The following is a 22,125-nucleotide window of genomic DNA, read 5'->3' on the forward strand; positions in this document are numbered from 1 at the left end:
CACGGTGAGGCGGCCATGTTTGTGAAAGAATGGTGCCTGTGAGCTGGGATTTCATCCCGCGGGATGGAGGAGTCCGTGTCTCCCCCCATAGAGCCGTCCTCAGAGCAGACATGACAGTCGACCCCACAGGACGACCTCGTAACCACAGCGACGGCTCATGACCAGCAATATGGCCGCCATATCAGCTCCTGCTTACCGAATAACGAGGCCGATTTATCATTCCACGGCCTGGAGAAGCTGGATGACGCCTCCTGACGGCCATTTTTGTTATCACCCAGCTGTTCCAGACTCCTGAATGATATCGAGTCACATCGGAAGTGAACATAATAAAAGGCCGAGAGCCTGAGGCTGCACTACTGAGAGATCGTCCTTGTCAGGTACCCGGGTGTCATGAAGATTCGGTGTGGATCCCGATCACCGTCCGCATCAATATCCACGCCCTGTGGAATAATATCTTCATGACAACATGGCGCCCGGTGATAATCTGAGGACGCCATGACATCGGACTCTCACTAGCGCAGCCCCGGCTTTATTTCACCCGTCGAAGAAGCGGAGGCCATATTAGTTCTGCCATTATGTCTCCTCATCACTGGTTGAGATTTATGGCCGGTCGTCATGGCAGTGCACCGTCCTCCGCTCTCAATTATGGCCCCTCTAGATGCTCGTTACCTACTATCCACCCCGTCACTCACCCTACAAACAAGCAAAACACTTGTTAGTCCGGTGTGATGACATTACGGCATGCAGCGGCAGCACATTGTCCCGTATATACCGGTGATGTGCTGTCGACACCATGAAATCCTTCATAGATGGATAGTTTCTGATAGCACTCGTAAAAACAAGCACTTTTGCAATTTACTGCTTGTTAAAATTTGCAACCGTTCTTGAGATATTAACATTTTTCTTTTTGTTTGTGGCTCGTTGCCTAGGTGACCGACCACCGCTACTGTTTTAGTTTTTAAGCACTGCGCTGAAGCTGGCTGGGATTAGGAGGTAACAGCGTGCTCTAGCAATCCCGGACAGCTTCAAAACAACGCCTATAAGCTCAATAAAAACAGCTTGCAAGCACTGTGCATGTTCTGCCATCTAGCAGCGGTGGTCGGTCTCCTAGGCAACAGGATGTAAGGAAAAGAAAACTGTTTATATCTCAAGAACGGTTTAAAATTTTAATAAGCAGAAAATTGCAAAGTTGCTCGTCCTTACAAGCTCTATCCGACAATAAGTCATCTATGGAGATGGGGAATTACCCTTTAAGCATTCTGTACACGTGCAAATGTATGTTGGCCTATGTAAACGAGTTCCAATTGGCCTGTTTAAAGGGGCCATTAAAGACCTGCTAGTCCTCAGAGTCCTCCTTATACTAGTGCAGCAGCAGCAGCATAAGGGGACGTAAAGCCTATCCCCAGCCTGAAATGGCTGATAACAGGGAGCAATAGATTGTATTCACCATCCAGCAGTCAAGTACCGCCTGTTTCTGAGCAGTGTAATTGATCCCTCAGCCTGTAGATCCCATTAACTCTATTGTCTGCTGTGTGGCATTGTGGGAGAGGCAGAGCTGATTGCAGCTTCGGATGTGACTGGAGGAGAAGACGTGCGGCGATCAGTGCAAGGAAAGCAGAAGTCTCCTGTAGATGGGAACACAGCAGAGCAGATCTGTGACTGGCTATCAGATGACCCCCTTCAATGACAAGGCCAGAAAAGGCCTTAAAGGGATTGTCCATGAGCGCCGACAATGGCGGAGTCTCCATGTCTGGCATTGTCGACGTGATGTCAACGCTGCAGCCAATCAGTGAGCACAGCAGCGGTGAGCGCAGCGTTCTGTCTACATTGAGCTCAATGGCTTTCAAGGTAACAAGCGCCGAAGGAAATGCCAGACGGCAGAGACTCAGCGATGGACCTGGGAATGGTGAGTACACTTTACTTTTGCAGATTTTTTTTGTTCCTTAAAGATCTGGGGGGGGGATCTCTGTATGAAAATAACACCGGTCCGTGCTCCAAACCTAGTCAAGAAAGAAGAGAACCACGGCCTGTGCTTCATGTAATGACAGGTACTACAAGTCCCAGGTGGTCTAGGGCTGTCCCGGGGGCCCAGACTTCCACATCCAAAACCAGGCCTTAGTACTTACTAGTCTCACCCAGTGAAGGTCATTAAACAATCTCAGGCGAGTGAAGCTTCCCTTTAAGTCGTCTGACCGCCGGCTGCCATCTTGAATAATCAGAGCCTGGTAATTCACAGCAGGCGACAAGCGGATATTACATATTAATAGTTTATTTAATACATGATCGTTATAAAAAAAAAAAAGAGAAACACTGAGTGGAGCGGTCAGTGCAAGCTCCATGGACAAGAGAGGAAACCTCCAGCACTACAGGAGCTGGGACAGACAGCGAGCAGCCGGGGCAGTTAATGAGCACGCAGCACCAGAATGCACCCTCACCTCGCCGGCATGGCTGCCATCGGGGGGGTAAGTGCCAGCTCCTCCTTGGTGACTGCTCCGGACACAGCCAGAGCTGCATTCACAATTCTGCTGCAGTGCGAGATGTAGTGTTTCATCCAGTAATAGGATGTAGAACATTACATTTCCCACCGCGCCGTGCATCCTGGCATCTCAGAGGTGCGGACAGTGCCGACAGATCCCAAGCAGCAGCCAACAAAATGGCGGCAGGGACCGGACCGTTACATGGACCTGTAAAAAAACGTATAAAAGTGAAGCCGCTCGTTACATAAATTATACGAAGAATTAAAAAAAAAAACAACAAATACAGCAACTGAGCGACACCTCAAACCCCAGCGTCATGTCATGGACGCCCAAGCACCAGCAGGGGGGCAGTTAATGGACCTGAGAGCAGACGTCCGGGCCGGGCCGTCTATGTACAGTGATGGAGGCAGCGCCGCTCGCACACGTGGACTGACATCTATAATGGTAAAGTATAAGGCACACTTGGAAATCGCACACAGTGTCGGTGGTCGGTCACCGCGGGAGGTCAGTTACCCTCCCCGAGCCCCAGCGGAGTCCACCAGTCCTGTACTCAGGAGCTACGCTGAGCCGCGTCGCCCGCGGGGATCAGGACGGCATCGCTGAATGATACAGATATATATGGGGTGGGGGGCACAGGGGTCCCGCTATGCTCATCTCTCAGGTCGTCAGGGACACCGTGATGATGAGGACGATGACAATGATGAAAATGGCTAAGCAGATGGCGATGTAGACTTTCTTCTGCAGAGAGAAGAGATGGATGTGTAAAACGCGCCGGGCACACGGAGTACAGCACCAGTCATCTGCAGGGTTCTCACCTTCCGCGCCTTCTGCCTGTTGTCCACCGCCTGGTCCAGCTGTTTCTTGGCTTTCTCCACATAATCCGTAGAATGTAGAATATTCTTCTCGATGCTGTCTATCGTCTCCCCCTGAGATGGGACAAGTGTCAGGATAACGTATGAGGACACGGGCAGGAGAGCCAGGAAGATGCCAACCATTCACAACCATCATCCATCAATAATCCAGCCTCCTATATGGACCTAGGCATCACCTGCGCCTCCACCTCCATGGCGAGGTACATGAACATATCGTGAAGTTCCACAATGCTCTTCTCCAGCTTCAGGATCTCCTCGTGCCGAGCTTCTATTTCATTCAAGGCCTGTTTAGTGACCTGCGTGTCCTTCAGGATCTGCACAAAGAAATCGACCAGTCACACAGTGGTGTCCTACCACCAACATCCCGAAAAGCCTCCAGTGCGCAGGCATCGTGCACTAACCCGTGCCCATCACAACACTCACTCTCTTGCATGCAACATCCTCCACCAATCCCCAACAACGCTCCCTCCTGCACCCTCCACCAATCCCCAATGCTCCCTCCCGCACTTGCATCATCCACCAATCCCTAACACTCCCTCCTGCATCCTCCACCAATCCCCAACGCTACCTGCCAGGCCTGCATCCTTCACCAATCCCCAAAGATTCCTCCAGCACCCACATCGTCGTCCACCGATCCCCAACGCCTCCTCCCACATCCTCTACCAAACCCCAACGCCTCCTCCACCAATCCCCAATGCTCCCACCCACACTTGCATCATCCACCAATCCCCAACACTCCCTCCCGCATCCTCCACCAGTCCCCAACGCTACCTGCCAGGCCTGCATCCTTCACCAATCCCCGAAGATTCCTCCAGCACCCGCAACGTCGTCCACCGATCCCCAACACCTCCTCCCACATCCTCTACCAAACCCCAACGCCTCCTCCACCAATCCCCAATGCCTCCTCCACCAATCCCCAATGCTCCCGCCCGCAACCTTCACCAATCCCCAAAGCTTTCTCCAGCGCCCGCATTCTCCATCAATCACCAACGCTCCCTCCAGCGCCCGCATCCTCCACAAACCTTCAACGGTCCCTCACAACCCCCAATGCTCCCTCATCCTACACCAACACCCAACGCTTCCTCAAGCACCTGCACCCCCCACCAATCCCTAACCCTCCTTCCAGCGCCCGCAACCTCCACCAACTCCCAACACTGCCTCCCGCATCCTCCACCAATCCCCAACGCTACCTGCCAGGCCTGCATCCTTCAATCCCCAAAGAGTCCTCCAGCACCCGCATCGTCGTCCACCGACCCCCAACGCCTCCTCCCACATCCTCTACCAAACCCCAACGCCTCCTCCACCAATCCCCAATGCTCCCGCCCACACTTGCATCATCCACCAATCCCCAACACTCCCTCCCGCATCCTCCACCAATCCCCAACGCTACCTGCCAGGCCTGCATCCTTCACCAATCCCCAAAGATTCCTCCAGCACCCGCATCGTCGTCCACCGATCCCCAACGCCTCCTCCCACATCCTCTACCAAACCCCAACGCCTCCTCCACCAATCCCCAATGCTCCCGCCCGCAACCTTCACCAATCCCCAAAGCTTTCTCCAGCGCCCGCATTCTCCACCAATCCCCAACGCTGCCTCCAGCGTCAGCATCCTCCACAAACCTTCAACGGTCCCTCACAACCCCCAATGCTCCCTCATCCTACACCAACCCCCAACGCTTCCTCAAGCACCCGCACCCCCCACCAATCCCTAACCCTCCTTCCAGCGCCCGCAACCTCCACTAACCCCCAATGCTTCCTCATCCTCCACAACCCCCAACACTCCCTCATCCTCCACAACCCCCAACACTCCCTCCAATGCCCGCATCCCCCACCAATTTCCAACGCTCCCTCCTGCGCTTGTGTCCTCCAACACCTAACACTCACTCATCCAGTACTCACCAATACTCCCTTCAGCCCCCAAAGCCTCCACCAATCATCATCACTCCCTATAGCCCCCTCATCCTCCATGAAAGTCTGACACCAGCCACAGCCTCTCCCCCCATGCTCGCAGTTCCGTTGATTCCTCACAATCACACCCCTCTTACATTGCAGGTGAACACGTCCGTCTGTCCACTCTCCAGCATCTCATCAAACTGCTCGTCGGTGACACTGTGACCGGCTGCGAAAGAACAACAGGAAGGTTAGTGGCGTCCTCCATCCGTCACACTACAGGCCCCCGACATGCGCATGAATGTTCAGCCACGACTACTACCCCCACCGTACAGCAGGTGTGGGAACATACTGATCTGGAGCTGCCGCTTGATCCTCTTCACGTTGTTGTCTCTGTACTGCGTCTGCACCATGTTACACCGGTTTAGGATTTCGAAGAATTGCTGAGAGAGGACGGCGTGCTGCAAGAAGAGAGACCTTCTGATTAGTGATGAGCGAGCGTGCTCGTTTAACCCTTTCACTGTTCGGGTCTCTGCGTCTGCATGATTTACGGCTGTAAGACAGCCTCAACACATGAGGATTCCCTAACAGACAGGCAATCCCTGCATGTGTTGAGGCCGTCTAGCAGCCATAAATCATGGAGACAAAGGGACTCGAACATAAGAGTATGTCGAAGATACTCGGTAAGCACCCGAGAATGCTCGGTGAAAGGGTTAAACGAGCATGCTTGCTCATCACTAGTTCTAATAAATGAACCTGAGCCCAGGGACGAACCCCCATCCCCCGCAACCTCCGCTCCATGAAGGGTCATTAGGACTATACCTGAGTCTTCTTCATCCGCAGGTGCACCGACTGCCTCACCTCCTCCTCATTGTCCTTTATCTCAATGACTGTAATGATGGAGGAACAAAGGTGAGAAGGCGACAGGTGAAGGACTCCCACCCACCATCCCCCAGGACCTAACAACCAGCCCCAATCCCCCACAAACACCTGAACCGAGCCTCCCATCCTAAGTCCTGATCCTGACCTTGCCCACGGGCCTGAAGTGATCACCCCCTTATCAGGCCACGATTACTAGCCCCACCTATGTTAACACCAGGACTCATGCAGTAGTCCGCTTCATCAGCTCTAACCCCCAAGAGGCAGCCCCGACCGAAACACGGTCCCCCCCAAGAGCCAGCCCCGACCGAAACACGGTCCCCCCCAAGAGCCAGCCCCGACCGAAACACGGTCCCCCCCAAGAGCCAGCCCCGACCGAAACACGGTCCCCCCCAAGAGCCAGCCCCGACCGAAACACGGTCCCCCCCAAGAGCCAGCCCCGACCGAAACACGGTCCCCCCCCAAGAGCCAGCCCCGACCGAAACACGGTCCCCCCCCAAGAGCCAGCCCCGACCGAAACACGGTCCCCCCCCAAGAGCCAGCCCCGACCGAAACACGGTCCCCCCCCAAGAGCCAGCCCCGACCGAAACACGGTCCCCCCCAAGAGCCAGCCCCGACCGAAACACGGTGTGTCCCCCCTCCCCCGAGAGCCAGCCCCGACCGAAACACGGCCCCGCCCCCCCAAGAGCCAGCCCCGACCGAAACACGGCCCCGCCCCCCCAAGAGCCAGCCCCGACCGAAACACGGCCCCGCCCCCCCAAGAGCCAGCCCCGACCGAAACACGGCCCCGCCCCCCCAAGAGCCAGCCCCGACCGAAACACGGCCCCGCCCCCCCAAGAGCCAGCCCCGACCGAAACACGGCCCCGCCCCCCCAAGAGCCAGCCCCGACCGAAACACGGTGTGTCCCCCCCCCCCCCCCCAAGAGCCAGCCCCGACCGAAACACGAGCCAGCCCCGACCGAAACACGGCCCCGCCCCCCCAAGAGCCAGCCCCGACCGAAACACGGTACTCCAAGAGCCAGCCCCAACCCAACTCAACCACGGTCTCCAAGCAAGTACCAGCCAATACCCCCCTCACCAAAGCACCAACCCTAACTCATTGCCCAATGGTCATTCCTACCCCCATAAACTCAGACCCCGTACTGTCCCGGTGCACTTACGATGTAGTTTACTCCGGATCTCCTTTGCGATGCCTTTTATCTCTTCCCGCAAAGATTGTAAATCTTTCTTCATATCTGAGAAAAGAAAGAAGCACCGAGATCAATGGCGGCCAGAGACGCCCCCGACGGCCCGCGGTGTCCGCGCAGCACGGTCACTATTGAAATATGGAGAGGTGGCAGAGCATGTGATGAGCGTCAGCTGCTGTGCAGCACTCAGGACCACTGCACGGGGCGCAGGAGAGGGGGGGCACAGTAGCCGCTGCCTCATTGGTCATTACATGGCGGGGACTCGCCGGCCGCACCACTTACTATCATCCGGGAGCGGCTGGCTCAGGATCTTCACCTGACTGGACTCCAGCTCGGTCACTTTGCTGCTCAGGACGCCCATTGAATCCCGGATTTCACGAGTCTAAGCAAAGAGAAAATGTGAGTGAGAGGCGCCCCCTGCTGGCCATTATGTGCTATGACATCAGTCAGTAATGCCGCCGGTACCATCCTGAAGAACTGGTGGTCCGTCTCGGATTCATCGCTGCCACCATTCGACATCGAGATGAAAACTTTTTGCTCATCGGGTTCCGAGTCGCTGTCACCCTGAAACAAAACGGGGGTTAAGAGTAACATGACCAGAGAAGGGAAACCCACCAAACACCAGGACGAGAGGGGTCCGGCAGCCTGAGAGACTTTCCCTAGTACCAACCCCCATCATCCATCACTGGCCTTTGGAACAGAGCAAAGTCAGAGGCAGCCCCCCGGGGGCACAGCGCGCCGGGACGTGCAGCCCTCCGGGGGCACAGCGCGCCGGGACGTGCAGCCCTCCGGGGGCACAGCGCGCCGGGACGTGCAGCCCTCCGGGGGCACAGCGCGCCGGGACGTGCAGCCCTCCGGGGGCACAGCGCGCCGGGACGTGCAGCCCTCCGGGGGCACAGCGCGCCGGGACGTGCAGCCCTCCGGGGGCACAGCGCGCCGGGACGTGCAGCCCTCCGGGGGCACAGCGCGCCGGGACGTGTAGTCCTCCGGGGGGCACAGCGTGCAGGGACGTGTAGCCCTCCGGGGGGCACAGCGTGCAGGGACGTGTAGCCCTCCGGGGGGCACAGCGTGCAGGGACGTGTAGCCCTCCGGGGGCACAGCGCGCCGGGACGTGCAGCCCTCCGGGGGCACAGCGCGCCGGGACGTGCAGCCCTCCGGGGGCACAGCGCGCCGGGACGTGCAGCCCTCCGGGGGCACAGCGCGCCGGGACGTGCAGCCCTCCGGGGGCACAGCGCGCCGGGACGTGTAGTCCTCCGGGGGGCACAGCGTGCAGGGACGTGTAGCCCTCCGGGGGGCACAGCGTGCAGGGACGTGTAGCCCTCCGGGGGGCACAGCGTGCAGGGACGTGTAGCCCTCCGGGGGCACAGCGCGCTGGGACGTGTAGTCCTCCAGGACAGAGCGCGCTGGGACGTGTAGTCCTCCAGGACAGAGCGTGCAGGGACGTGTAGTCCTCCAGGACAGAGCGCGCTGGGACGTGTAGTCCTCCGGGGGGCACAGCGTGCAGGGACGTGTAGTCCTCCGGGGGGCACAGCGCGCTGGGACGTGTAGTCCTCCAGGACAGAGCGCGCTGGGACGTGTAGTCCTCCAGGACAGAGCGCGCTGGGACGTGTAGTCCTCCGGGGGGCAGCGGTCAGTGTGGGCAGCTGCGGCCGCTGTCACCCGTCGCCCTCTGCTGGCCGCCGCTGTCACCACTCACCAGGGTCAGCTCCTTGGTCCGGTCTCTCATTCTGCCTCCGGATACAGAGGGTCACTCCTCTTCAGATCACTTCTCACAACTTTCTTCTACTTCCACTGCTACTGCTACTGCGCATGCTCTGCCCCGGACCACGCCCACTGCACCCTTCCTGCGAATGAAGAGCCATAGAGGCCGGCGCTGAGGATGACGGGATACTGGAGGACCGGAGCTGCCGGTTGTCACCTAGTGTTGTAATGGCGGCAGTGCGGGGCGGGGCCAAGACACGGTTTATAATAAACTTATATCATTCCCCGAAAAATAATGTTTATATAGGACCAAAGCATGATGACGTCACCTGACCGCAGAGGGCTGTGATTGGCTGAAGTGGTCAGGTGACTGCTCCAAGCCACCTGGTCTGACCAGCCAATCAGAGGGCGTAATGGTCAGGTGACGTCATGGTTTAGCTTCTGTGGAGACCTCTGGAGCGGCCATTACTGGGGGCGAGAGCTGCAGATGGTATCATCTTATACCCCCCTCCCTGCTGCTATGGAAACTGGGTGAAAAGTCAGACGACCTCTTTAACCCCTTCACCACCTCCGGTTTTTACGTTTTCTATTTTTGCTCCCCTTCTTCCCAGAGCCATGACTTTTTTATTGACAGCGGCATTTAACTAGTTAACAGCTGTGAGTGGATTGCGATTCCACCCGTGGTTGTTAAGGGCACATGTTAGCCGATCAGATCAGCTGTCTTGTGCCCGAAAACATGCAGGCTCAGCTCCGGAGCCCGCATGGAGTGCAGGGATACGACCCCTTGGATGTACTTATAAAGAAAAACGAGTGGCCATCATTACTTTAAGAAATGAAGGTCAGTCAGTCCGAAAAATTGGGCAAATTTTGAAAGTGTCCCCAAATGTGCATCAAAACTATGAATTACCACATGTGGAATTATATACTTAACAAAAAAGTGTGAAACAACTGAAAATATGTCTTATATTCTAGGCTCTTCACAGTAGCCACCTTTTGCTTTGATGACTGCTTTGCACACTCTTGGCATTCTCTTGATGAGCTTCAAGAGGTAGTCACCGGAAATGGTCTTCCAGCAATCTTGAAGGAGTTCCCAGAGATGCTTAGCACTTGTTGGCCCTTTTGCCTTCACTCTGCGGTCCAGCTCGCCCCAAACCATCTCGATTGGGTTCAGGTTTCGTTACTGTGGAGGCCAGGTCATCTGGTGTAGCCCCCCATCACTCTCCTTCTACTCCATGCTTCACGGTGGGAACCAGGCATGTAGAGTCCATCCGTTCACCTTTTCTGCGTCGCACAAAGACACGGTGGTTGGAACCAAAGATCTCAAATTTGGACTCATCAGACCAAAGCACAGATTTCCACTGGTCTAATGTTCATTCCTTGTGTTCTTTAGCCCAAACAAGTCTCTTCTGCTTGTTGCCTGTCCTTAGCAGTGGTTTCCTAGCAGCTATTTTACCATGAAGGCCTGCTGCACAAAGTCTCCTCTTAACAGTTGTTGTAGAGATGTGTCTGCTGCTAGAACTCTGTGTGGCATTGACCTGGTCTCTAATCTGAGCTGCTGTTACCTGCGATTTCTGAGGCTGGTGACTCAGATAAACTTATCCTCAGAAGCAGAGGTGACTCTTGGTCTTCCTTTCCTGGGGCGGTCCTCATGTGAGCCAGTTTCTTTGTAGCGCTTGATGGTTTTTGCAACTGCACTTGGGGACACTTTCAAAGTTTGCCCAATTTTTCCCACTGACTGACCTTCATTTCTTAAAGTAATGATGACCACTCGTTTTTCTTTACTTAGCTGCTTTTTTCTTGCCATAATACAAATTCTAACAGTCTATTCAGTAGGACTATCAGCTGTGTATCCACCAGACTTCTGCACAACACAACTGATGGTCCCAACCCCATTTATAAGGCAAGAAATCCCACTTATTAAACCTGACAGGGCACACCTGTGAAGTGAAGACCATTTCCGGTGACTACCTCTTGAAGCTCATCAAGAGAATGCCAAGAGTGTGCAAAGCAGTCATCAAAGCAAAAGGTGGCTACTTTGAAGAACCTAGAATATAAGACATATTTTCAGTTGTTTCACACTTTTTTGTTAAGTATATAATTCCACATGTGGTAATTCATACTTTTGATGCCTTCAGTGTGAATGTACAATTTTCAAAGTCATGAAAATACAGAAAAATCTTTAAATGAGAAGGTATGTCCAAACTTTTGGTCTGTACTGTATATATATATATATATATATATTTTTTTTTTTTTTCCATGTGTTGGAATCGGAGGTGTATATACCATACAGACTCCTCTGTCCTCATCCTCACTTCTCTGTCCCTCTCCAGACACCTTTGTCCCTATCCAGACCCATCTGTCTCTCTCCAGACTACTCTGTCCTAACATAAAGTGATGTCTCTGACCCCTACAGACAATACTGACCCATCAAAACCCTTCTATCACTCTCCACACCCCTCTGTCCCTCCAGTCCCCTCTGTTGCCCTTTAAGCTCCTTTGTCTTCATCCACACTTCTCTGTCCCCCCTCCAGATTCCTCTGTCCATCTTAGACCCTCTGTCCATCACCAGACCTTCTGTCCATCTCTAGACTTCTTTGTCGTCACCAGGTTTCTATGTCCCCATCCAGACTACCCTCATCCACACTTCTCTGTCCTACAGGCTGCTCTGTCTTTCTCCAGACTCTTCTGTCTCCATCTAGACTCCTCTGTCCTCAACGCTCTTCTTTCCCTCTCCAGACTCCTCTGTCCCCTCCCAGACTCCTCTATCACACTCATTTCTTCTTCAGACATCTTTGTTTTCCTTCAAAATCATTTTTCCTCTTCCCTACCCAGACTCTTCTGTCCCCATCCATACTTCTTTGTCTACTTCCGGTCTCCTCTATCTTAGTCCAGGGTCCTCTGTTTTCCTTCATGGTCATATGTTTTCCTCAAGACTCCTCTTTCGTTTTCCAGACTTCTCTGTCTTCCTCCAGACTTCTTTGTCTTCCTCCAGACTTCTTTGTCTTCCTCCAGAATTCTCTGTCTTCCTCCAGACTCTTCTGTCGCTATAAAGATTTCTCTATCCTCAAGGCACCTCTGTTGCCCTCCAGACTCTCGGGTCCTTCTCCAGACTCTTCTAATGTTCTCCAAATTATTTCTGTCCCCATACAGCTTATTTGTTGTCCTCCAGACTCTTCTGTCCTCATCGAGACTAATCTGTCTGCCCGGCTCCTCTATCCGTCTCTAGACTTGTCTGCCACCTTCTAGACTGGCCCTGTCTGAGCCCTTGTGCAATATCTGATGTCCACTGTGATAAATGCAATGGTTAAATAGGACCAATCTCTTAAGCTGTCTCTTGAGAGGGGACATTATCCTTATATTGAGCACATAAGCTTGGCTTCATTATAAATTGTAAATGAAAAAATAGCTAACACTCTGTTTTGACCCCTTTGTTCTATGACCCCCTGATGTGGACAGGTAATTGAAGTAGGTTATCTGATGGAGAGTAGACATGGAGGCATCAACAGGCAGTGTGGTGACAGTTTTCTCTTCTGTGTAAATAGGTCTTCCTTTCTTCAAAGAACTACAAGCAGCCAGGATGAAGCTGGATACCAGATATGAATATTGGGCTTTTTAGTGACAGGTGTGGTTCCTATGGGAGATATATTTTCGACATTGTGGCGCAGCAGCGAACACAACGGTATTTACTTGCATTGCTGTGCGGTCTGTGCATCAGCCCCAAATTAGTATCGGTCATATGGATAATGTTATATCTGCCATGTCTCATATCTATAGAAAGCTAAAATCATGATAGGAAATATGGCATTATATCTTCCGCCTTGGACCTCCAGGGGGCAGATATCCTTAAGATTGGGGATCTCGTATCTTTTGGTACCTGGCCCCATCTGAGGTCACCAGGGGAGTGACTCTCACCTGGTAAATGCAGTTTCTGACTTGGACTTGTTCAGTGCTGGGAGATACAGCTCGCTGTGGGACTGCGCCATTTCTTAATCGGAGCGCTCCCCTCTACAAGATCAGCACCATTTCTGTGACATTAGGTCTTGTTACTTTCTTCTGTTTATCCTTTTTATTTGATGTTATTGTATATACTGTACTATTTTGTCCATTTTGTATATTTTTATAAACACTGCCTACCTTTCTGATTAAATATATAAAATTTTATATCTATGGTGTTCTTTCTCTATAAACCGCATCACTGAAGCCTTGTGAGGCCTCACATTACCAATAACAGGCGTCCAATCGACCTGTATAAGTTATTGGTGATGGCAGCTAGTTTTCTTTGCTTATTGTGGGGCTTGGCAGAGACTGTACCTAAGATTATATATATACAGTCATAACCGAAAGTGTTGGCACCCTTGAAATTGTTCCAGAAAATAAGAGTATTTCTTTCAGAAAATTATTGCACTTCAACATGTTTTGTTCTATACAAGTTTATTTCCTTTGTGTGTATTGGAACAACACAAAAAAAACAGAGAAAAAAAGACAAATTGGACATCATTTCATATAAAACCCCCAAAATCGGCTAGACAAATATGGTGGCACCTTTCCAAAATTATGGGTAAACAACTTTATTTCAAGCATGTAGTGCTCGTTCACACTCACCTGTGACAAGTAAAAGGTGTGGGCAATATGAAAATCACACCTGAAACCAGATAAAAAGGGGAGAAGTGGCCTCAATCTTTGCATTGTGTGTCTGTGTGCAGCACACTACGCATGGAAAATAGAAAGAGGAGAAGAGAACTGTCTGAGGACTTGAGAACCAAAATTGTTGAAAAATATAAACAATCTCAAGGTTATAAGTCCATCTCCAGAGATGTTGATGTTCCTTTGTCTACGGTGCACAACATAATCAAGAAATTTACAACCCATGGCGCTGTAGCTAATCTCCCTGGACGTGGACGGCAGAGAAAAATTGATGAAAGGTTACAATGCAGGATAGTCCGGATGGTGGATAATCAGCCCCAATCAAGTTGCAAAGAAATTCAAGCCGTCCTGCAGGCTCAGGGTGCATCAGTGTCCGTGCGAACTGTCCATTCACATTTAAATTAAATGAGACGCTCTGGCAGGAGACCCAGGAGGAACCCGCTGCTGACACAGAGACATGAAAAAGCTATACTGCAGTTTGCCAAAATGTATGTGAGTAAACCAAAATCCTTCTGTCTTGTGGACAGATGAGACCAAGATAGAGCTTTTTGGTAAAGCACATCATTCTACTGTTTACCAAAAATGGAATAAGGCCTACAAAGAAAAGAATACAGTACCTAAGGTCAAATATGGTGGAGGGTCAAAGATAATTTGGGGTTGTTTTCCTGCCTCTGGCACTGGGTGCCTTGACTGTGTACAAAGCATCATGAAATCTGAAGATTACCAGAGGATTTTGGGTGGCAACGTAGTGCCCAGTGTCAGAAAGCTGGGTTTGTGTCCTAGGTTATGGGTCTTCCAGCAGGACAATAACCCCAAACATACTTAAAGAAGCCCCCAGAAATGGATGGAAACAAAGCGCTGGAGAGTTCTGAAGTGGCAGCAATGAATCCGGATCTAAATCCCATTGATCAACCGTGGAGAGATCTTAAAATTGCTGTTAAAAGGGACCTCCAGGGTCCTGGTGTCTGTCCAGCCTCTGTTTGAAGACTTCCATTGAAGCAGAACTCACCACCTCTCGCAGCCGCCTGTTCCACTCATTGATCGCCCTCACTGTCATAACGTTTTTTTTCTATTATCTAATCTGTATCTTCTCCCTTTCAGTTTTATTCCATTGCTTCTCATGTTTCCATGAGCAAATGAGAATAAGGATGATCCCTCTACAGTGTGACAGCCCTTCAGATATTTGTAGACAGCTATTAAGTCTCCTCTCAGTCTTCTCTTTTGCAGCTAAACATTCCCAGGTCCTCTAACCGTTCCTCGTAGGACATTGTTTGCAGTCCGCTCACCATTCTGGTCGCTCTTCTCTGATCTTGCTCCAGTTTTTCGATGTCTTTTTTAAAATGTGGCGCCCAAAACTGGATACAGTATCCAGATGAGGTCTGACCAAGGAGGGGGATAATTACCTCACGTGATCTAGACTCTACACTTCTTTTAATACATCCCAGAACAGTGTTTGGCTTTTTTGCTGCTGCATCACATTGTTGACTCATGTGCAGTCTGTGATCTATCAGTATACACAAGTCTTTTTCACACGTGCTGTTGCTTAGTTCTATTCCTCCCATTCTGTAGATGTAACGTTTGTTTTTCTTGCCAAGATGTAGAATCTTGCATTTCTCCTTGTTAGATACCATTCTATTAGCCGCTACCCATTGTTCACACTTATCTAGATCCTTCTGAATAAATAGAAAGAAATAATTAAACATGTGTATAACAAAACGTGTAACTGCAATAATTTTCTGGGAGAAATAGTTCATTTTCTGGAACAACATCAAGGGTGCCAACACTTTTAGCCATGACTGTACATATGTATGTGTGTGTATATATATATATATATATATATATATATATACCCGTGTGTTGTAATCTGATATGTATATACTATACGTTCACTGAGAAGTGCCCAATAACTGGCCAAGCAGTGAGAACAGCCGCAGTCTCGCCCATCTCTCGTCAGTCGATTGTGTGATTGACCTTCTAGATGGAGGCAGCGGAGAGCTGTTCGTGACATCCACAGAAGTGGACATGAAGGCTGTGAGAATTTAATGGGGTCTTGGTGCTTCAGTAACTTAATTTCTTTCCTTGATCATCCTATGGATTCCTTCCCCCCTGGTGATGCAGTGGATTATTTTCCTTCTCTGGTGATCCAGTGGATTTGTTTAATTTCCTGGTGATTGAGTGGATTTGCTTTCTTCCCTGATGATCTAGTGGATTTTTTTCCTTTCCTGGTGATCCGGTAGATTAGCTTCCTTCCATAGTGATCGCGTGGATATATTTCCTTCTTCCTGGTGATCCAGTAGATTTGCTTCCTTCCATAGTGATCGCGTGGATATATTTCCTTCTCCCTGGTGATCCAGTAGATTTGCTTCCTTCCATAGTGATGGTGTGGATATATTTCCTTCTCCCTGGTGATCCAGTAGATTAGCTTTCTTCCATAGTGATCGCGTGGATATATTTCCTTCTCCCTGGTGATCCAGTAGATTTGCTTCCTTCCATAGTGATGGCGTGGATATATTTCCTTCTCCCTGGTGATCCAGTAGATTAGCTTTCTTCCATAGTGATCGCGTGGATATATTTCCTTCTCCCTGGTGATCCAGTAGATTTGCTTCCTTCCATAGTGATCGCGTGGATATATTTCCTTCTCCCTGGTGATCCAGTAGATTTGCTTCCTTCCATAGTGATGGCGTGGATATATTTCCTTCTCCCTGGTGATCCAGTAGATTAGCTTCCTTCCATAGTGATCGCGTGGATATATTTCCTTCTCCCTGGTGATCCAGTAGATTTGCTTCCTTCCATAGTGATCGCGTGGATATATTTCCTTCTCCCTGGTGATCCAGTAGATTTGCTTCCTTCCATAGTGATGGCGTGGATATATTTCCTTCTTCCTGGTGATCCAGTAGATTTGCTTCCTTCCATAGTGATCGCGTGGATATATTTCCTTCTCCCTGGTGATCCAGTAGATTTGCTTCCTTCCATAGTGATGGCGTGGATATATTTCCTTCTCCCTGGTGATCCAGTAGATTAGCTTTCTTCCATAGTGATCGCGTGGATATATTTCCTTCTCCCTGGTGATCCAGTAGATTTGCTTCCTTCCATAGTGATCGCGTGGATATATTTCCTTCTCCCTGGTGATCCAGTAGATTTGCTTCTTTCCATAGTGATCGCGTGGATATATTTCCTCCTCCCTGGTGACCGAGTGGATTTGCTTCTTTCTCTGAAGATTCAGTGGATTTATTTTCTTCCCTGTTGATCTAGTGGATTTGTTTTCTTTCTTGGTGGTTCAGGTGGATTAGTTTGCTTCCCTATTAAATCAGTGAATTTTTTTTCCATCTTTGTGATTCAGTGGATTAGTTCCCTTCCTGGTGATCCAGTGGGTGCTTTATTTTCCTCTTCTGCGGATCCAGTGCAGGTCTGAAGCGATTCTCCTTCCTGTCGATGGTGATCTTGCAGTTTACTGTACTGACACTAGAGGTCGTATTGGTCTCTCTCTGTAAATTGCTGACTGCAAGGAGATGACAGCTGAAGCTGCTGCTGATTTAAAGGGGGTGTCCACCCCTGGCTGTGCTGAGAGCTGTGATAGGAGAGGGCTGTGAACGCTGCTGATGAGGTTACTGTGCAGCGAATGGCTGCTCTTATAGTATAGGATCATAGGCCGGGCTTCCTGCACGTCGCTGCGCGTCATGGCTCCTACCAGTAATGACAGCTCTCTGCACATCTCATTATAGTACAGCGCAGTGAACAGAGCGCAGGAGCTGCAGGTCTGCTGTCAGGGGCCACACACAAGCACAGGGGCCGCACACAAGCACAGGGGCCGCACACAAGCACAGGGGCCGCACACAATCACAGGAGCCGCACACAAGCACAGGGGCCGCACACAAGCACAGGGGCCGCACACAATCACAGGAGCCGCACACAATCACAGGGGCCGCACACAAGCACAGGGGCCGCACACAATCACAGGAGCCGCACACAATCACAGGGGCCGCACACAAGCACAGAGTCCGCACACAAGCACAGGGGCCGTACACAAGCACAGGGGCCGCACACAATCACAGGAGCCGCACACAAGCACAGGGGCCGCACACAATCACAGGGGCCGCACACAAGCACAGGGGCCGCACACAAGCACAGGGGCCGCACACAATCACAGGAGCCGCACACAAGCACAGGGGCCGCACACAATCACAGGGGCCGCACACAATCACAAGGGCCGCACACAATCACAGGAGCCGCACACAAGCACAGGGGCCGCACACAAGCACATGGGCCGCACACAATCACAAGGGCCGCACACAATCACAGGGGCCGCACACAAGCACAGGGGCCGCACACAATCACAGGGGCCGCACACAATCACAGGGGCCGCACACAAGCACAGGGGCCGCACACAATCACAGGGGCCGCACACAAGCGCAGGAGCCGCACACAATCGCAGGGGCCACATACAATCGCAGAGGCCGCACACAAGCACAGGAGCCGCACACAATCACAGGGGCCGCACACAAGCACAGGGGCCGCACACAAGCACAGGGGCCGCACACAATCACAGGGGCCGCACACAAGCACAGGGGCCGCACACAATCACAGGGGCCGCACACAAGCGCAGGAGCCGCACACAATCGCAGGGGCCACATACAATCGCAGAGGCCGCACACAAGCACAGGAGCCGCACACAATCACAGGGGCCGCACACAAGCACAGGGGCCGCACACAAGCACAGGGGCCGCACACAAGCACAGGGGCCGCACACAATCACAGGGGCCGCACACAATCACAGGGGCCGCACACAATCACAGGAGCCGCACACAATCACAGGGGCCGCACACAATCACAGGGGCCGCACACAATCACAGGAGCCGCACACAATCACAGGGGCCGCACACAATAACAGGGGCCGCACACAATCACAGGGGCCGCACACAACCACAGGGGCCGCACAGAATCACAGGGGCCGCACAGAATCACAGGTCACAGGGGCCGCACAGAATCACAGGGGCCGCACACAAGCACAGGAGCCGCACACAAGCACAGGGGCCACACACAATCACAGGGGCCGCACACAATCACAGGAGCCGCACACAAGCACAGGAGCCGCACACAAGCACAGGGGCCGCACACAATCACAGGAGCCGCACACAATCACAGGGGCCGCACACAATCACAGGAGCCGTACACAATCACAGGAGCCGCACACAAGCACAGGGGCCGCACACAATCACAGGAGCCGTACACAATCACAGGAGCCGCACACAATCACAGGGGCCGCACACAATCACAGGAGCCGCACACAATCACAGGGGCCGCACACAATCACAGGAGCCGCACACAAGCACAGGAGCCACACACAAGCACAGGGGCCGCACACAATCACAGGAGCCGCACACAAGCACAGGGGCCACACACAATCACAGGAGTCGCACACAATCACAGGAGCCGCACACAATCACAGGAGCCGCACACAAGCACAGGGGCCGCACACAATCACAGGAGCCGCACACAATCACAGGAGCCGCACACAAGCACAGGGGCCGCACACAATCACAGGGGCCGCACACAATCACAGGGGCCGCACACAATCACAGGGGCCGCACACAATCACAGGGGCCGCACACAAGCACAGGGGCCGCACACAATCACAGGGGCCGCACACAAGCACAGGAGCCGCACACAATCACAGGAGCCGCACACAAGCACAGGGGCCGCACACAATCACAGGAGCCGCACACAATCACAGGAGCCGCACACAATCACAGGGGCCGCACACAATCACAGGGGCCGCACACAATCACAGGGGCCGCACACAATCACAGGGGCCGCACACAATCACAGGAGCCGCACACAAGCACAGGGGCCGCACACAATCACAGGGGCCGCACACAAGCACAGGGGCCGCACACAATCACAGGAGCCGCACACAATCACAGGGGCCGCACACAATCACAGGGGCCGCACACAATCACAGGGGCCGCACACAATCACAGGGGCCGCACACAAGCACTGGGGCCGCACACAATCACAGGGGCCGCACACAATCACAGGGGCTGCACACAATCACAGGGGCCGCACACAATCACAGGGGCCGCACACAATCACAGGGGCCGCACACAAGCACTGGGGCCGCACACAATCACAGGGGCCGCACACAATCACAGGAGCCGCACACAATCACAGGGGCCGCACACAATCACAGGGGCCGCACACAAGCACAGGGGCCGCACACAAGCACATGGGCCGCACACAATCACAGGGGCCGCACACAAGCACTGGGGCCGCACACAAGCACTGGGGCCGCACACAATCACAGGGGCCGCACACAAGCGCAGGAGCCGCACACAATCGCAGGGGCCACATACAATCGCAGAGGCCGCACACAATCACAGGGGCCGCACACAAGCACAGGGGCCGCACACAAGCACAGGGGCCGCACACAATCACAGGGGCCGCACACAAGCACAGGGGCCGCACACAATCACAGGGGCCGCACACAATCACAGGGGCCGCACACAATCACAGGGGCCGCACACAATCACAGGAGCCGCACACAATCACAGGGGCCGCACACAATAACAGGGGCCGCACACAATCACAGGAGCCGCACACAATCACAGGGGCCGCACACAATCACAGGGGCCGCACACAAGCACAGAGGCCGCACACAATCACAGGGGCCGCACACAATCACAGGGGCCGCACACAATCACAGGGGCCGCACACAAGCACTGGGGCCGCACACAATCACAGGGGCCGCACACAATCACAGGGGCCGCACACAATCACAGGGGCCGCACACAAGCACAGGGGCCGCACACAATCACAGGAGCCGCACACAATCACAGGGGCCGCACACAATCACAGGGGCCGCACACAATCACAGGGGCCGCACACAATCACAGGGGCCGCACACAATCACAGGGGCCGCACACAATCACAGGAGCCGCACACAAGCACAGGGGCCGCACACAAGCACAGGGGCCGCACACAATCACAGGGGCCGCACACAATCACAGGAGCCGCACACAAGCACAGGGGCCGCACACAATCACAGGGGCCGCACACAATCACAGGGGCCGCACACAATCACAGGGGCCGCACACAAGCACTGGGGCCGCACACAATCACAGGGGCCGCACACAATCACAGGGGCCGCACACAATCACAGGGGCCGCACACAAGCACAGGGGCCGCACACAATCACAGGGGCCGCACACAAGCACTGGGGCCGCACACAATCACAGGGGCCGCACACAATCACAGGAGCCGCACACAAGCACAGGGGCCGCACACAAGCACAGGGGCCGCACACAAGCACATGGGCCGCACACAATCACAGGGGCCGCACACAAGCACTGGGGCCGCACACAAGCACTGGGGCCGCACACAATCACAGGGGCCGCACACAATCACAGGGGCCGCACACAATCACAGGGGCCGCACACAATCACAGGGGCCGCACACAAGCACAGGGGCCGCACACAATCACAGGGGCCACACACAAGCGCAGGGGCTCTGAGACTAGAGATCCGTTCACATTATCATTCTCTGACTTCTGAATCCTATTCCCTTTCTGAATCAGTTTCTGGGAAAGCTGGGTGATGACCAATATGGCTGCTGATGGACGCCGCCTTGGTGTCGCCTCTCAGAGTCCCAGCGAGGAGTTGCGGGATAATAATATGGAGCTCGGTGCAGCGCGTCCCCCTCATTAATTCGTTTCCAGTGAGTTACGTGTTGGCGAGGGGCCGCATCACGTTCAGCGCTGTCACCTCCAGCGCTTCATCAGCACATTCCCGTTAGATGCATCAGATCGATGGCGCTGACTCACGGGTGACGAGTCTGTACAATCTCATGATTCATATGTAGAAGAAAAGTATCTGCGGGTACTAGGAGGGTCTCCTCTGTGTGCCGGGTACTAGGAGGGTCTCCTCTGTGTGCCGGATACTAGGAGGGTCTCCTCTGTGTGCCGGATACTAGGAGGGTCTCCTCTGTGTGCCGGATACTAGGAGGGTCTCCTCTGTGTGCCGGATACTAGGAGGGTCTCCTCTGTGTGCCGGGTACTAGGAGGGTCTCCTCTGTGTGCCGGGTACTAGGAGGGTCTCCTCTGTGTGCCGGGTACTATGAGAGTCTCCTCTGTGTGATGGGAACTATGAGGGTCTCCTCTGTGTGCTGGGTACTATAAGGGTCTCCTCTGTGTGCTGGGTACTAGGAGGGTCTCCTCTGTGTGCCGGGTACTGGGAGGGTCTCCTCTGTGTGCCGGGTTCTAGGAGGGTCTCCTCTGTGTGCCGGGTACTAGGAGGGTCTCCTCTATGTGCCGGGTACTATGAGAGTCTCCTCTGTGTGATGGGAACTATGAGGGTCTCCTCTGTGTGCTGGGTACTATAAGGGTCTCCTCTGTGTGCCGGGTACTAGGAGGGTCTCCTCTGTGTGCCGGGTACTAGGAGGGTCTCCTCTATGTGCCGGGTACTATGAGAGTCTCCTCTGTGTGA

At 53.3% G+C, this 22,125-nt stretch overlaps 1 protein-coding gene across 1 annotated transcript; it reads right to left on the reverse strand.

The window, feature by feature from the left end:
- Positions 1-2,253: 2,253 nt before the first annotated feature.
- On the reverse strand, positions 2,254-9,157 carry STX4 (syntaxin 4). Its single transcript, XM_073648827.1, has 10 exons — positions 9,000-9,157; positions 7,769-7,867; positions 7,586-7,685; positions 7,277-7,351; positions 6,061-6,128; positions 5,591-5,699; positions 5,394-5,467; positions 3,526-3,663; positions 3,293-3,403; positions 2,254-3,215 (listed from the first exon to the last, which is right to left on the reverse strand). The coding sequence occupies exons 1-10, from the start codon at positions 9,027-9,029 to the stop codon at positions 3,135-3,137; spliced, it is 885 nt and encodes a 294-aa protein (XP_073504928.1). The 5' UTR covers positions 9,030-9,157; the 3' UTR covers positions 2,254-3,134.
- Positions 9,158-22,125: the final 12,968 nt, after the last annotated feature.

This window comes from Phyllobates terribilis, unplaced genomic scaffold (genome assembly GCF_046119375.1).
Source record: "Phyllobates terribilis strain yellow unplaced genomic scaffold, ASM4611937v1 Scaffold_9__5_contigs__length_417890890, whole genome shotgun sequence".
Classification (NCBI taxonomy): Eukaryota; Metazoa; Chordata; class Amphibia; order Anura; family Dendrobatidae; genus Phyllobates; species Phyllobates terribilis.